At 31.9% G+C, this 19,021-nt stretch overlaps 1 protein-coding gene across 1 annotated transcript in view; it reads right to left on the minus strand.

The window, feature by feature from the left end:
* The window catches only part of cped1 (cadherin-like and PC-esterase domain containing 1), a 76,208-nt gene that overhangs the window by 23,730 nt on the left and 33,457 nt on the right, over positions 1–19,021 (minus strand). The window contains exons 9-15 of the mRNA XM_056456387.1: positions 17,809–17,881; positions 17,494–17,655; positions 16,053–16,157; positions 15,750–15,889; positions 14,180–14,229; positions 13,045–13,231; positions 10,995–11,163 (exon numbers count right to left, since the gene is read on the minus strand). Coding sequence (XP_056312362.1) covers positions 10,995–11,163; positions 13,045–13,231; positions 14,180–14,229; positions 15,750–15,889; positions 16,053–16,157; positions 17,494–17,655; positions 17,809–17,881 — 886 coding nt within the window. The remainder of the gene's footprint in view (positions 1–10,994; positions 11,164–13,044; positions 13,232–14,179; positions 14,230–15,749; positions 15,890–16,052; positions 16,158–17,493; positions 17,656–17,808; positions 17,882–19,021) is intronic.

The raw sequence follows: 19,021 nt of genomic DNA on the forward strand, positions 1-19,021 counted from the left end.
AACACACATTCACATCCTGAAATATACTCAGGCTAAAATACTTTGACTTAGTTAAACTAGACGTCATGAGAATTTGGATAGAGATATGTTTACAATAAAGGTTGTGCAATTTACAGTGCAGTTAAAAACTTGACAGAAATGATTACTGTTATTCAGAATAATATATTAAACGTGGAAAAAAAGTAACATGATATTACAAAAATATTTTGTAACACTTTAGTTTAGCTCACAGTATTAACAAACCATTAACTAACACTACTAGCTTAATAAACCACTAATTAGCTGTTTAATAATAGTTAGCAAAGTCAGAAGTTGGGTTTAGGTTTGGGGTAGGATTAAGGATGCAGAATAAGATAATACTTCATAACTAATAATAAACAGTTAATATATTAATAATAGGCAAGTTAAGCTAGTAATTAATAGCATGAATTGTGACCTAATCTATAGTGTTAGCAAATATTTCAGTTTCAAATAAACGGTGTTCTTTTGTATCTTCTATTAATAAAACAATTATATTATGTATAGTTTTCTAACAAATATTAATCAGCATAACTGTTTAGCTAAAACTAGAAGGAATGAGACGTCCTGGTAGGCCACGGATGAGGTGGTTAGATGATGTAGAAGATGATCTACGTTCCCTAAGAGTGCATGCTTGGAGAAAGCAGGCTTTGGATCGGGAAGGCTGGAGAGGAGTGGTGGAAGAAGTCAGGGCTCTACACGGGCCGCAGCGCCACCGGAAGAAGAAGATAACTGATTAGCAAATCGATAATAATATGAAAGGTGAACATATTTGTAAATGTTGCTGTTTGAACTGTATTTTTATAAATCAATATGCACCTGTTGGGAATAGGAGACTTTTACAAAAATAAATAAATAAATCTTACAAAACTCTATACATGAATATTCTATATATATTTAAGTAATTTTTGTGTATAAAGAAAGACTGGAGCTGTGTCCCAAATGGCACACTATACACTATGGCCTTATGCACTTTGTACTTATGCACTTACACACTCAAAAGCATGGTATCTGAACTAGTTTTACTAGTGGTATTTGTATTTTACAAAGCGGAAATTCAAGCCGTTTCCCAGATGACGTTTGATGGTTGTCAAATTAGTGACATGAATGACCAAGCTAACAAATAGTCATTATACCTGCCTTGAATTTAACAGCATTCACCCTTGGGAGGTGGTATAATCTCTCTCGTAGGAGAATTTTGCTTTCACAATCCAAAAAAGATAAATTAATCCAACATCAGTGCTCGATAGCTCGGCCCCTTTTGCTTTGTGAGCAAAGCTGTGGCCACTGAGTGCGAAGTATCCAACATTTAATTATTTAACGTGCACTTATTCTTTATAGAATAGACCAAATATTTCAGCGTGAACGCACTACTTACACCAAAGAGCATAGAATCACCAAGAGGCGACACCAAAGTCCCTTTAAGGCAAGTCATTTCACTCGGCGACCATCTTTGAAACACCTCTCGGGCAGTATGCTTGGGCATTCTGTCTAAATGGGGAACATCAAATTCTCCAAAACTGTGTGCCAAGCTTACAACTGAATTTCATATAAGGAATCACCAATAAAATTAAACAACAACTGTCTCTTTAGTTTCATTTCTAAACGTCCAAATCACACAAAATCTGCAGAAACTCGGGTCTGGTATGAGCCCCTCCTCCAGAGTATCGTCACTCTATAGCGATCGATGATTGGCTTCTGTACTAGAAGGTGGGCTTTATTCACCATATAGCGATTGATGATTGGCTCCTGTACTAGTATGCAGGGCTTTATTCACCATATTGACCGTTACACTTTTCCCCATTCAAAAAGATACGAGTGACATGTCTTGTGTATTCTATAGTCTTTGGCGACACTCTGTTGCTATTTGGGAAACAGCCACTAGATGCCTCTAGGGTCATTGTTGGCTTTCAGGTTATATCTCAGCTTTAATGCAGTTTTTAAATAAATAAATAAATAACAAAGCAGCTGCTTGCCATTGAGACAGAAATAAGATCCAATGGATTGTCGATCGCTTTCACTCCAGAATGACGGAATCGCGGGGCTGTTGCTGCTGTTGCAATGGAATTTTCTATTGAGTGTCGCCTCTTGGTGATTCTAAGCTCTTTGCTTACACTGTTTATAATACAAAATGGCGTACAATAGAGCAAAAGTATGCGATTTGGGAACCACCTTAAATCAGGGGTTCCCAAACTTTTCAGCCTGCAACCCTCAAAATAACAATGCCAGTGACTAGTGACCGCCAATATCCTCTAGGGTGGTTATAAAAATAGAAGCCTTGCATGCAACAGTGCACACACACCAATAGAACCAAGTCTATTCTTTGTTCATTTTTTTATGTATAAGAGTGCTGTAAATGTGCCAGAAAGTTTAACCTGCTGCTATAAAATCTATCAGCTGCATCTGATGCTATCGCTGTGTCTTTATTATAATGTAATCACCCCAAAAGTGGCAATCCAAAGGGAAAAAAAGGCCAAAATCACCAAGCGACCCCCAGTTTGGGAACCACTGTCTTAGATAAATGTTTCTGTTTTCTATATAATCAAGTATGAATGATCGATAACTTCACCTTTTGAGTGTCAATAATTATATATTATTACATCTGAATTTACTGCAACTTTGGTTGAAGAAGAGTTGCACAGAATCTGACTTTTAAAATTGGACAAATTATCAGCCAAAGATTGTCTCACTTCAACAACTCTAAATAAGTGATAAGTGATAAATGTGTGGAAAAGCATAATTGAACATACTGTACTAACTTTACATCTCTACCAAAAAATTTAATAAACAACTCCCTACTGTTTTTTTTCAGACAAGCTAGAAAGAATCCCATTGCTAACAGACCGTTACATCCTTTAGCACTTTATTGCTTTTATAAGCCATACAGCACTGAAAAGGTCACACTGTTTTTAAAACTCCTCATCTGTATATTTACAGTGCCAGGGTGACACAAAATATGTCCCTTCTCCTAATTAGCGACTCAATAAACCCAGAAGACTCCATACATACACACCAGTGTGCCAAACACAGCTGGAGCAGGGTTTAGGAACCAGGGGTCAGCAAACTAATGACAACACCAGGCGAAAGACTTCAAGATCCACAGAAGGAACGAGAGAGACACACAAACTCCCTTTAACTGCTCCAGGATGGACGTAGCAATCCATTATACCTGACTAAACGTTCACGTTTCGAGGAATAGATCTTTAGACCCTTTCAAACTTCAAATATGGATGTCAAACACCATAAATGAATCATAAAGGTGACCTGTACCTTTAGCATGGGATATTTTAAATCGTTTGAAGCCATTCAGGGATTGATGGTTCCCATGAAAAGCCTTTAACATCCATTTAACCTTTCTATTAAACAAAAGGGGTTCTTTATAGTGGAAAAGGGTTCTATAAAATGTTATTTCCACTTTACTGATTTTAAATCACTGAAAATGTCTGAAGGGAATGCAAAATGATTCTTCAATCATTGCTAAAAATAAAAAAACAGTCAGAATTTTAGGGTAGTTATGAGAAAAAAAAGGTTTTAAATCATTAGCAAGTAATCTGAAAAGATTTCATTATGTTTTGGCTTTCTCTTTGTAACAAATGTCTATCATCATTATGGTATATGATTTAAAAGCATGAATTGGGAATGCATATTAGAGCAACTGCATCCATAAAAGTGTAGTTAACCCCAAAAAATGACAAATCAGCCGTCATATACTGACCTTTCACTTGCTCAAAACCTACATGAGTTTCTTTCTTCTATTAGAAATGCTGGCACCCATTGACTTTCATAGTATTTTTTCAACTATGGAAGTTGATTGTTGCAAGCAACCATCATTCATTAAAATATTTTCTATTACCAAGGGATACTCATCCCGAAGCCTCTAAAGATTGTGCAGCGCCATTTGATCCAAGACCTGTAAAGAGATGATGCCAATCACAGAGACTTCTAGAGGTATCCATAATCCTGGACCAGGCCGTATCCTGCGCAGATGCTGTTGTTGTCATGGAGGAGTGGAGAGCATGAGACTGATTTCTGAAACACCCCAGTGACAGCTGAGTCTTCGCATTGATCAACTGGTCAAGTATATGCCACTGTTGCCTCTGGCTTGCTTGGTTTGGGACTTGTGGAGCTGCGCATCAATGGATTTGCTCTTTAGTCTTTGGACTTTCAGCAGCGAAATTTAGACCACACTGAACTAAACTGAACTCCAACTCTGAAAACTGGACCGACACAGTTTCAGTTTATTAGAACTTCTATGTTAAGCTGCTTTGACATAATCTACATTGTAAAGCGCTATAGAAATAAAGATGAATTGAATTAAATTGTGTTCAACAGAAGAAACTCAAAACGTTTAAAACCACATGGAAGAAAATAAATGAGGAGTCAATTTTCATTTTTTTGGGTCTCTTTAAGACTATGATTTCCAAAATTTGGAGAGAAAGTTTTCTTTGCTGATCCAATTACACATGCTAATCAAATTGCTTTTGGCATAGTGAAGTTAAAAAGAGCTGCTGAGGGTTGTAATGGCAAACAGAGCGAGCAGAGGAGGAAAGGCAGATGGTGGATGTGGACGTCAACATGCTGTAACTTCAAAAGAATTCCTGTGCGCTGCCACCTTGCCTGCCCTGTCCCTTCTGTGCTAATGTTTTTCACAGTAATGAAGGAAAGAGAGGTTTTGAGTGTCAAAATACATATGTTTTTTTCAGCTCTGTCACATCTTGAGGCATAAATAGCGTGCTCATAATGTCAGTTGAAATGAGACCCGTCCGTACTGGTCCACTGCTGTCAGTCCAGCGGTTGCAACGCTTGTGTGAACTGCTCCTCAGAACTAAACAAGTACTGTGGTAAAAAGATGCGCATATGCAGTTGGAAAGAATTAAAATGCTGTTGCATTGTTTTCCCTCAAGACCACCCGATGTGTTTTGGCATGGGATAGAAATACAAAAATGGAGCTCGCTTCAGACTTGTACTACATTTGAATTTTGTGAACGTTCATAAATAAAGATAAGCACATATAAATAATCTGAACGCATGCCAACAAGCCAATCTCCTCCGTTGTGTTTGAATGTCAACTCGAGGCTTGAAGAACACCCATCATATGCAGGGGAAAAGCTCCAGATCTCTGTAACCGCACTGTGGCTTCTGCTCTAAAAAAGAGAAGCTTCCTACTCCAAATCCATTCCGTCACAAGCCATATGTCAACACAGAACTAAGGAGAGACAGAGAAGCTGCATCTATTTCATTTACAAAACAAAACAAAAGGTTTTAGAGCAGTACAGCTAAGGGGTGGTTTACTTTAGAATGAAAATCTTTTACTCTATATCATAGTTGTGCAACACAAAAATTCTATTTTGAAAAAATGGTACAACTATCTGGAGATTGGCATCATGTATACGACCAGTGTTTGAAGCCTTGAGGTCACATTCAGACACAATGGAGGAGTTTGGATTGTTCTGTTGATTTAAAGGTAGATGCTTCTTTATTTATGAACTTTGCCTAAACTCAAATGTAGCACAATCCATCATACAGACAAAAGCTGTTACATTTTTATTACAAAACAAATAGTTGTACTCAAGAGAAGAATCTAAGCCATGCAGTTTATAATTAAAAGGTTCAAATGAATTGATTAAAATTACTTTACAGTCAAATTCTTTGTTAAGATACGAAGAAAAAAATAAAGTATGCACTTTTTATAACCACTATTTTAAATGTAAAGAATTAATATTAAATAAAATTAAACAATGTAAAATACAGCAGGCAAATCTCATTAAAAATACAGTAATAAAAAAATCACATTTCCAAAGTATTAAAAAACATTACACTAAGTCTATTCTATATGCATGGCGTGTAGGTATTAACATATTGTTTATTAAATTGATAACTAAAACTAACTGAATTTATATCTGGAGAAGTTTGGATTGTTCTGTTGATTTAAAGGCAGATGTTTTTTTTTTTACATTTATTTATGAACTTTACCTAAACTCAAATGTTGCACAATCCAGCACATAAACAAAGGAAGAACTTTTTATTTAAAAAAAATAGATAAATGTAATAGTTTATGAAACTAAGCCATACAGTTTATAATGAAAGGGTTAAAATGAAAAAAAAAGAATGATATTTTATTTTAAAAAGTTAAATTAATTGTTAAAATATTAAAAAACTAAAGCCTGCAATTTTTATAAAGAATATTTTAAATGCAAATAAATAATATTAAATAAAATTAAACAATGTAAAATACAGCAGACAATTCTCATTACAAAATACAGTAATAAAAAACAATTACATTTCCAAAGTATTAAAAATAAATAAATACACTAACACTGTATGGATGGAGTGTAAATATTAGCATATCTTTACTAAATTGACAACTGTATGAAATAAATTCCCTAAAACTGGCTGAATTTATATCCAGAGGAGTTGGCATTGTTCTGTTGATTTAAAGGTAGATGTTTTTATGAACTTATGTTATTTATGAACTTTCCCTAAACTCAAATGTAGCACAATCCTCAAATTATTTGTTAAAATATGAAGAAAAAACTAAAGCCTGCACTTTTAATTACCATTATTTAAATGCAAAGAATTAATATTAAATGAAAGTAATCAATGTAAAATATAGCAGACAAATCTCATTAAAAATACAGGAGATAAAAAACACAACATTATTATATATGAATGGAGTGTAAATATCAACATATTGTTTATTAAATTGACAACAGCATTACATAAATTCCCTAAAACTGGCTGGATTTATATCCCCACCAGGGATGCTGGGTTATGCATCATGTCACTCTTAAATACGTGAATGAATGAAAGAAATGATTTGTTGAGAAAATGTTTTCCAGCTGGAAGTTTTCAAAACAGTGGATAATTCATCAAGCTTAGCGCTCATTTTTATATGCTGGATGAGGTCAGGAAGCCTAGTGTGTATTAATGAGGTACACATGGTGCTGAAAGAAGTGAATTACTACTTCACACATACAGATATCCTTTGCTCCCTCAGCACCAAAAGGTTGTTTTCTGAAGAACCCCATGTGAATGCTATAGTCAGTAAATTCTGATGCTGCTTATGGTTTTCAGATCGTGTCCCTGAGGCACAAAGAGAAAAGTTATGAATGTGTTTGTCTCTTTTAAGCCCTCACACAACCTTTTGATTTGTCTTTGAGGAGAAACGTGATAAAATGCATGATTTCCAGAGTATTCCTCCTTTTTGGGATCAAGGGACAAATGGAGGAATGCAATATGAAAGGATTGGTTGCAAACCACACACACGCAGATGACTGAAGACTGAAATGAGCACTCAACATAGTCACTAGTTTGTCTGATTAGTAACGTAACTATCCCAAACATACAATTAAATGAAATTTGTACACACAATAATACCTAATAACTGATTTAGCATTTAACATATTCTCTTTAACATAGATTCTCTGGTGATTCTCAGAGCAAACAATTTAAGTTAAATTAATTTAATTCCCCGTGTCCAACTAATGAAAACACAATGAGCAAATGGGATTCATTTATTAATAAATCAGCCTTTCTGTTTGCATGTTTTGAAATGCAAAATCTTTTCAGAAAACTCTCCAGAATTTCACACTTAATGTATTTAAGATGCCTGAGACAGAAAACGCTTTCTGAAGCTCCGATCAAATACATGTATGCCTCTCTAGAGATGATGGTGTCATCAGCACATTATAACTGGAGATAAAAAGCCATAAAACACTTTCATTATGAGCTACGGAGTCACGAACAGTCACAGTTCCTTGTTCACACATTGTTTTCGTCCTTTTTGTCATTCTGTTTCAATTCAAGTTTATTTGTATAGCACTTTATATTGGTAACACTTTAGTTTAGGTCACAATTCATGCTATTAACTAATTGCGCATTACCTGCCTGTTATTAAGATATTAACTGTTCATTAGTGAACATTAGTGAACATTAGTGAACAACGTTATAAAGTGTGATCTTATTCTGCATCCCTAATCCTTTACACTGTAAAACCCAACAGTCCAGTTTATCAAATGAAATGAGTGTAGTTAACTCAAAATTGACTGAAAGTTAATTCTACTCATTTGAAAAGACTTTTGAACTCAGTGTTGAAGGTAATGAGTTAACTGAATACCTGATTACTTAAATGGAGTAAGTTCACAGTACTCATATAGATCAGTTTTTTAACTTAAATGGTTTGTTGCGATCGGTTTGCTCAAATGATTTGAGTTGCCTTAACTTATTGGGTTTTACAGTACTCAGTTGGTTTGAGTTCTCTTCATTTATCAGGTTTTACTGTGCTCAAATTACTTCATTTACTTAAATGGAGTAAGTTCACAGTACTCATTAGGATTAGTTTTTGAACCTAAATGGTTTGTAGCAATCGGTTCCCTCAAATGGTTAGACTTACCTTAAGTTTTGGGGTTTTACAGTGTACCCAAAACCTTAACCTTAACCCAACTTCAACATTATTAACTAATAATAAACAGCTAATTAGTTGTAAATTAGTTTTAGTTAATGGTTTGTTAATACTGTGAATTGTGACCTAAACTAAAGTGTTATGCACTTTTCACAATAATTATTGTTTCAAAGGTGCACATTATTGCATTATAAGCAAAATCAGAAGAGTTAAGGAGTTGTGTATAGGGCGGACATTATATATGAACATAGTTAACCTGCAGTTATGTAATATATAGCAGTGGTTCCCAAAGTGGGGGTCGCGGGACAATGACAGGGGGTCGCTTGGTGATTTCCAAAAGTCAAACAAATTTGATTAAACAATTAAAATTACCATATTTTGTTCATGACCCACAGAAGATGAAATATAGTAGTTAATAGTTACCTAAAAAAGCAACAATATGCAAATAAAAAGCCATCAGCCTTTCAATTTTTTTTAGGATTGTGTGTTTATGTTAGATCAATAAAACAGTCTTAGAATCAGCTGCAGCAGATTGATTTTATAGCACCAGGTTAAACTTTCTGACACCTTTATGGTAGTGAAAGACATTAAAAATAAATACAAACTGAACATTGAGAATGATCTCTGAGTGGCAGTCTCCAAAATTAAACCAAAAATAGATTTGTGCTGAAAACATTATGCCTACCGGTCTCATTATGTGAACATTAAATTAAACAAATTAATAAATGACTATAAAATATATAGCCTATTGTTGTTAGACTGTTGCACTTTTGCAATATGCTTGTGTTTATATTGGATAATTGTTTGAATATTTATAACCAATTTGGGGCTTTCGAGTCACTGGAAATGTTATTTTGGGGGTCGTGGGCTGAAAAGTTTGGGAACCCCTGGTATATAGTGTCCTTTCAAAAAAATGTGATGTCTAAAATATGTGTATATGTTCAATGAAGTATATTTCTATATTAAGTGTTTGTGCTGTCCTCGGATCATCCTGTTAAAGTTAAATTCACTAGTAAAGGTTTATGTCCTTTTTATGTCCTAAAAAAAGCTTTTCAGCAGCATACTGTTAATAAATATCCCCGCACTGACTACTCCTGTTAAGAAAGGAATGTGTGAAAATATGTGTGAGGAAATGTGCAGCATGCTTTTCTCTTAATATCCAAATCAGAACATGAGAAACAGGAGTAAAGACATAATGCTGATCATATTACTGTGCAATTGCTTGTGAAATTGAACATTCCAGTTAAGTCACATCACATCACGTTTATTTATACGCCACTTTATACACTAAGCAACAGTGTCTGTCTTACTTTCAATTAGAATATAACATTTCAAGTTGTACTATAAAGCCGCTCTCCAGTATGTTCACGTTACTAGTGTCCTATACCCTAATGGGCTGAATAGAAGAAATAATCGTCACTGAACAAAGTTTGGTTTAGCTAGTTATTTATTATTTATTTGCTGTGACCTTTTCCAGAAAGTTTGTTTTGGAAAGCTGTTTTGAAACAAACTCAAAATAAATTTATACTTTAAGAGCGATTGGTTACCTTACAGTACTTAAAAAAGTGAGTAAACCCATTGTAACCTGAAACTATTAAGTTGAATCAACTTTTCGAATTATGCACATTCAGAAATTCCTTTACTTTATAATTTTAAGGCAAAAGGTTTACTCACTTTTTAAGTAAAGTCAACTAGTATAACTTTTGTTTTTTTTTATTTTGCTTTACTTAAATTGAGGCTTTTAAACATGACATGCAAAGTTGCCACTGAAAAATAATAATAAAAAAAACTCAATCATCCAATCTATTTATCTACTTAAATGTGTGTAAATATATATTTATTTGATTTTTATAATAATTTTAACAATATTATTGAATAATATTAAAATGTTTAGATGATTTGTGTACAATACAGTTGATAGATACAATACATGAGAGAATTACTAACGTTTGCTTACCAAACAAGTGGTTCTAAGTGGATTTGTGCCTTAATAAAAGTTTAAAAGCTGTTATTAATAATACCATACGTTATATTTCAGCTCCTATACTCTAAAATCCTTCTGCAAAAACCTATATTTTATTTATTTATTTATTTATTTATTTTTAATCTATCCATAATCAAACTATTAGTGAGCCTCTATAAAATAGTGATCACCAGTAAAACATTCTCATTAGCCAGCTGTGATTAAATTTTACTATATAAACACAGATATAAACAAAGAAACCTGCTGTGATCCAGTATGGACCTATGAGTCTACAATCAACGCAGTCGGCTTGCACTGAAATCTGAACATCCTCAAGAAATAAGGTGCCAGAATAGCCTGAGTGGATGAAGTGAATCCAAGACGGAAGTGCAAACTTCAAATTGAGGTTTTTATGGTTCGAAATCAGCTCTCAAGACTTAAATGCATTAAAAAAATGAAATCCACAACCCCCCCTACTAGAACATCTCCAGTGCTTAAAATACTCTAGAAACAAACTTCATGCTGAAAAATTCCTCTCTTTGACAGATGTGTATAGTAAGTGTGTGCTGATGAGTTTAGAGGAGGAATTAGAGATAATATGTGCGTTCTTACCTGCACAAAACTGCACATCACATACTCATCAAACATTGGCAGACTGGGCCGGCTTTCACGGTATATGTTCAGAGTGTATATCGTCATGACGACAGGCTCGGCCTCTGATTCGTCCATCACCAGAATGTTGATTCTGCTGTTGCCCAGGCCAACTGGGTAGTTCGCCATCCTGAAGGAAACAGAGAAAAATACTCAGCGCACCCGATCACATATGGACACACACACACACACACACACACACACACACACACACACATCTTTCACTTTTAGGGTTATTCATGTCGTGACAGAGAAGGAGGATTACTGTGGATTAAAACTGGGTCCTGGCAAACAGATGACCCCTCACTCGTGGACAAATAAGGCTGTACTTTCACAAAAGCTTGAGAAAGGAGACAGTCCAGACTGCCTTCAGACGGATCAGTCAAATGTGTAGATCTATTAACTTATTCATTCTTGCTACAATATGTGACATGATCTAAACCATTAACCATACTTTTATTTGTACAATTTTATTAAATCAGTATGAGAGAGAGAGAGACTTTTGAGTTGTCATATCAGCTTTGATGACTATGTCATGGCAAAAAAAGATCAAGTTTACCACATTTCATAAATACCAATTTTTTATAATTATAAAAATCTTCTAATAATTAAAAGTCATCCACAGCAATACATACACAAGATTAAAATAGATAAATAATAGTAATGATCACTTATAAGATCATATATAAGAATATAGAAAATCTAAAACAGGTTTTCAAGGTATACTTTTGATAAAAGTTGTACAATTTTAGAAGGATTTAAATCAGGATGAATTTGTCATATTAAAAAAATATTATTATAACTATTAAATGTTATTATTTTTATATATTATTAGCATTTTAAAAGTGAACTTTGCGTAAAGCCCTCACAAATCTATCTTTTAAATTCACAGGAAGCTATGCAATATTATATTTGTGCATATACATTAGATTAGTAAGTACTGAAGCCAAATCCGGAGCTAATCTAACAAAATAACTCACAATAACGGTCCAAAAACTAGTACAGCCAAATTTATGTTATAGAAAAATATTAAATACAAATTTTAAAAATAGGGAAAGATCTGTTTATTATCTGTTTAATAAATCTGTTTTGTTTAAATGCACCAAATTACATTGCCTATATTCACTGAAAAATGGATACAAATATTCATTATATTTTTAAAATGGTGGTAAGCAATTATGCTGAGCACTGTGTGTGTTTATTTTTTGTCATTGTTACTCTTTTAAAAAATATTATTAAAGCTTTTGTATCTTAGATTTAGATATTTTACCACTTCAGCTTGACTTCATTTTATTTAGTAAAAATTAGCACACAAACAGCAGTTAAAGCATTTCATTTTATATTTAATACTTTATATTAATATTCATCACATTCATATGTGAATTTCTCAGCTTTTTTTCAATTACAAATAATACAAAACATACCTTAATAATTTAATCTAAAGTTTTGGGGAAATAAAGTTTTCATCTTCATAGTATTTGCCAGCTACTTGTTCTTTTAAAACATAAACTATTTCTTTATTAAAACCTAATTATGCCGCAGCCCCACAGTCTGACCTTAGGTCAGAGTCAGCTTTAAATATCTTGCTTTTTTCTCCATCGGAGAGAATTAGAGATTACAGGCTGTAACAGAGTCTAATGGACAGTAATCAGGGATTTTGCATTTGTGTGTGTGGCTCGCCAGGCATGGGAAAGCAAATTCAAAAATTAATCTGATAAATCAATCAAACGGTGTAGCGAGTTTGAGCTGACACATAAGAAGCCAGATCTGATTACCTTGAAAAAGGCAGCGACGGCACAATCATACTGCAGACTCTTTGTTCATTGTTTCCCAGCTCAAGCTGCTGTGTTTTACAACATTCACCACAAAGTCCACTCAAACTTTGTTTTTACCTTTGTGCGATTAGTTGTTAATCCTCCAAAAACAAATCTCTTATGCTAAATGACTGGAAAGTTTTAACTGCCCAGTTTTACAGTCTCAGTTTGTTTTATGCTCTTTGTGTTGGGTTTACCTGGGTCCGCGATGTTCATCCAGGTGAATGTGACAATGTGGACTGACTGGTTCGGGCCGGATCTGAATTGTGATCACATCAAACGGGACTTCAGCTCGATATTCCTTCACCCAAGCGTTAAACGCTGGCATCAGCACCATTGGAGGGTCTGTGTAAAGCTGCCTCAGGTGTGGATCAACACACCTCCCTAAAAACAGCAGTACAGAACATTTAATACCAATTACCAACACTTAAAAGTGTATTAGGGCAAGATACTAGATGTGAATAGGGTAAATCTAATAAAAAAAAATATACATATATATATATATATATATATATATATATATATATATATATATATATATATATATATTTAATTTAACATTTTTGTACAATATGAAATGTAAATTTTGTTTTGTGTTACATGTTTTGTGGTGAAAAACATTAATATGCAATGATTTCCATACACTTCTAGCTCAAACACCTCTGACTTACAGGTTCTTGAACATATTAGAGCAAAAGTTTTTTTGCAAAGGGGATTTTTGGTATCTCTTTTTATCACTCTATAAATCAGAAAATCCTTTAAACAGATGTAATTTTTTCCAGAGGATTGTTTGTATTGCAGAATAAAATGTTTATAACCAGGCAAATTATGCATGAACATATTGCTCTGTTAAAACTTTAACTGTAAAGTCTAATGACCATAAGTGCTGCTGAAGTGGAGATTTATAGCTCAGTGCAGTGAGAAAACAAATTGAGAAGACGGCCTGTAAGATATGTTTTGACACAAACTGATAAAGTGTGATCAAGAAAAGCACACAGTAGTCAATTTTAATAAAGAAAACATGATGTATGCTTGCTTGATACTTAAGAATCAATGAAGATCATTTTTGTGTGTCACATGCACACTTTTTATGAGCGTTTACAGGCATATAAATCTCTCAGATTTGATTGCAAACATTTTATTTTGGGTTCTGAAGTAAAACAAAGCTCTTATTTGCATTGAAAGGACATGAGGCTGTGTAAATGATGACATACATTTAATTCCAGGGTGAATAAACACTGAATAAAAACAGCTGGTTCTTTGTATAAACAAAATCAAGCTTATATCTGCAATTCTTCTTGTCAGATTAATGAGGTACCACATGCTACTTGCCTTTTCCTGACAGCGATTCTGATGCCTCTGGGCTTCTTGAGTCATCCGAGCTATTGGAAATATAGAAGACAGTGATTTTTACTTAAAATCTAAAATGGTGATTGGAAGAAAGAAGTGTTAACAGACTTTTTCCAGGAATATCATATGTGAGCCCTTAACGCCTCCACTTTTTAACATATAATAACAATCAGTGCTGGCTTGACAAATTCTCTTAATTTGTTGGAAAGACTCTAATTGATAACGATTCGTTCTGCAAGTATTCCTCGCTTTAATAAGATGCACAAATATGGTTATTTCATTGCATTCCCCAGCCAACCAGATGCAGACAATTTCACATCATCCAACAAGCACACAAACCCAATCCTCACAGGCAACAAGACCTTACATGACTCACAGGGTTTCTGCAGGTTTTACCAAATCAAATTTAAGACATTTAAGACCATTATGATGAAATTTCAGACTTATACAGGGCTAAATACTAAGGATTGTTTGGGCCAGTGAAAAATATTTTATATCAAAAAATCAAATGAGATATTTCTTAGCCACATATCTTAAATAATGTGTCAAAATAAGCAAACTCTAGTTGCATGCATATCCATTTTTCAACATCACATTTCTTAAATCCCTCTTAAAATGATTTATTTAGTGAGACTTTGTGACTTTTTAAGGCCAGAAAATAATTATTTTTGAAGTTTAAGACATTTTAAAAACTTTTTAAGACACCCTGGACTCAAGAATAAGTTTTTTATCTGTTGTTTGCATTAATTCGTACTTGTCTTGACTATATTTTAAATGTCAAAATGACAAAACAGACCAATACTTAAACCAAAAACTAAAAAGGAAAAAAAATGATTATTTTAAATTACAGATAAAAAAAATGCAAAAATAGCTTCAAATGTATTTGATTATTAACATAAATAAAAATAAATAAATTAATTAATTAAATAAATAAATAATAAAAATAAATAAGAAAAATATAAATAAATAAAATTAAATAAAATAAGAAAAATTAAATAAATAATAAAAATATAAATCAATAAATAAGTTAATAAAATAAATAAATAAAATAAATAATAAAAATAAATAAATAAATAAGTAAATAAATAAAATAAATAATAAAAATAAATAAATAAATAAGTAAAATATAAATAAATAAATAAATAAATAAATACATTAGAAAAATAAATAAATTAGAAAAATAAATAAATTTGAATAAAAAATAAAATTAAATAAATAAATAAATAAATAAATAATCAGTCAGAATCTCTGGATTTTCCCAGGTTTCCAAACAAAGACAAGAAGTGTGACACATACTGACAAATTAAAAGTAAAACAAAATAAATATATAAAGCTAAGACATCAGGAGGTTTGGGACTTATTGTGTGAGAAAGACCTGTAAGAACAAATGTTTAGACTGGACGGCAGATGAACCCAGAGCCCCACGTGCTTAAATCAACTGGACCCCTGCCTTATTTTTCTCACACCTGCAGCATAACTCATCTGATTACCGGAGAAACAATACGGCGTGAGGACACGATCGAGAGAATCTGTTGTTTTGTATAAGTCTAACCTTTCAGTCTGATGCCTTGTCATGTAGTAAAGACTGAGCTTTTGGAGCAGAGCCATGAGAGCTGGTCTCCATCCATAATCCTGTGCGCTGAGGGGCTTTTTCTGGATTAGATCATCAGCAGGAGGAGATACAGGATGCAGCTGCCAAAAAACACACACACACGCAATTTATTTAACAGACAAAGATGCACAACAGGGACAGATTTATAATGTGAGCGTTTTATATCGGAAAGAGCTTTCAAATATGTATTTGACTAAGGATGAAGTCAATTCAGAAAAGATTTGAAGTCATATGTTGTTTTACCAGCTGAAAGGGTCCTGGATTTCTGAGGTGCTGATTAAACTGCAGCAGTAAATGCATCTCATCTGGAGGCAGACAGAGAGTGTTTGGCCCCTCACAGCCACCATACTGAAGAAAAAGTTGAATAATAATACCAAACTTATTGATATGCATTCAAACACTGTAGTGCAATTCACCAAGCAATAAAGAAGAAAACGAAATTCAAGCAAATAAGCATAAATCGGCTGTTTACACAATACAGGAAATGACTGATTTGACATTTTAATACCCTTTTTATTAAATGGGCCTCATGCATGAAACACAAGCAAAACAAATTTCTTTGTTAACCTTTTTTGGAAACAGGACTGAATGCACCAATTTATCTAAGACCGGCTTCAAAACATTTCTACTGCTTGTGTTTCCCATTTTTAAATATTGTTTGCATTCTTTTGAATTATGTAAACTCAGATCAATAGATTGTTATATTATTGGACCAAATAAATGATTATATATTTAACACTGAGGTGCTGCATGGAAACAAAGCAGCAAACAAGTAAATTATTAAATGAAAGATCTCAGAAATAATCTTTTTCTTTTTATTTTACTTCAAGTTTTCAAGTAATTATCTTAATTTTATAAATTGTATTTTGAAATTTTGCAGTTTTTAAATTACTTTTATTATTTTACTATATGCGAAATAGACTTTTAAAAGGAAAAATGCTAATACTTATTTGACAGCAAATTGAAATGGTTCCAAATTGAAAATTATATTTGCTGATTGTACAACAAAAATAGTACTATGGTTATATTACTTTATTAATAACAATAGAATTCATAATACAAATCTGTAAGACACATTTCCCTCCTTAAAAAGATTGTTTGGATATATTTTAACTATGCATTTAAAATTAAAATAAATACAAATAAATAAAAAAGAAAATTACATAAAATTAAACAAAATAAAATAATAATAAACGTGACATTTTTAACACAAAAATAAAATGAAAATGTTAAACAATAAATATGTAGTGATGTAAAAATTAAATAAAATATGTAATGATGTAAAAAATGAAAAAATAAAAATAAAACATGTAATGATGTAAAAAAATATATATATATTTAAATAAAATATAATTTGTAACAAGGTAAAAAAAAATAATAAATAAAATATGTGATGTAAAAATAAAATTAAAACATAAAATTAAATTAAATTAAATTAAAAAGTAAATGAAATAAAATGTATAATGTATTTAATATGTAATGATGTAAAAAATAAAACAAAATTAAAATAAAATAAAATAAAATAAAATAAAATAAAATAAATAAAATAAAATAAAATAAAATAAAATAAAATAAAATAAAATAAAATAAAATAAAATAAAATAAAATAAAATAAAATAAAATAAAATAAAGAGTCAATGAAGTTGTACATGGTAACATAAAAGCATAATGAACAGTGTTTTACCTTTTGATTCTCCTCCAGTATGTTAACTCGGGAACTGGGCTCTGCAGATTCACTGATGCATGTTGGGAAAAGCAGTTTGAGAACATCCTCCAGCATATACTCTTTGGCTATCTGTCCATCGAAGTGATCCTTCATTCCATCAAAGTGTAGGTCAGTTTGAAGCTGAGACAGAAACCAAGCAGACAAATTAGTAAATGTGAATGTGTAAAGATAGACTGCCATCTAGTGGTCATATTGAGAGTTTGCAAAGTAGTACATCAATTTTCAACCACTGCTCTCAACAAACAAAACTGTAAGTGAGTGTCTTATTCTTACCTTCACCACCACTGGACGAAGAGAGGAATTATAGAGCAATGAGAAGGTCATTAACTGAAAACACAACTGACACCTAGAGGGAAAACAGAGAAAACACAGTCATGCTAAGGTTTAAAGATTCAAGTTAATGATTATTGAAAAGATATCTTCCATTATTGCAATTATGATTTCGATTAAAATTATGATTATGATGATTATTATTACTATTATTCATTGAATTTCCTTCAGCTTAGTTCCTGATTATCAGGGGTCACCACATCGGAATGAACCACCAACTACTCTGGAATGTGTTTTTTACGCAGCAGATGCCCTTCCAGCAGCAACTCAGCACCATGCTGGGAAATATTATTAATATTATTATTATTATTATTATTATTTATTAATAATAAAAATAATCATAAATATAATTATAAATAAAATATTATAAATAATAATATAATTTAGTCCTGCATGTTAGAGAAAACAAAAATCTGATTTTAAAACATTAATAAAGGTTTAAAAAATGTAAATGACAAAACAACAAGCACAATAATACTATTAATACTATTCTACCACCACCACTACTACTACTACTATTACTATTATTATAATTATTATTAATAATAATAATAATAATAATAATAATAATAATAATAATAATAATAATAATAATAATAATAATAATAATAATAATAACGACAACAACAATAAATAAAATGTCAAAAACTAAATAGCACAGATACACACATATTTACTACATTCAGTTGATTGAAAGCAATGGCATGCATCCATCTACATATTTTCACTGAAAATAGAACAAGATAATAATAATAATAATAATAATAATAATAATAATAATAATAATAATAATAATAATAATAATAACAACAACAACAACAATAATAATAACAACAATCATAATAAAAATAATAACAACAACAATAATAATAATGATAATAAGAATAATAATAACAACAACAACCACAACAACAACAACAACAACAACAACAATAATAATAATAACAATGATAATAATAACAACAACAACAATAATAACAATAATAATAAAAATAACAACAAAAATAATAATAATAACAATAACAATAATAATTAAAAAAAGCTAAATCACCGAAGTTGTTAAATTAAATACAGATCAGCAGTTTTCCATTCACAAATCCCACTTATAAGCTTTTATATATTGATATAACAACAGACACGCTATTTCAGTTACATC

Source organism: Danio aesculapii, chromosome 4, assembly GCF_903798145.1.
Source record: "Danio aesculapii chromosome 4, fDanAes4.1, whole genome shotgun sequence".
In the NCBI taxonomy this organism is placed as follows: domain Eukaryota; kingdom Metazoa; phylum Chordata; class Actinopteri; order Cypriniformes; family Danionidae; genus Danio; species Danio aesculapii.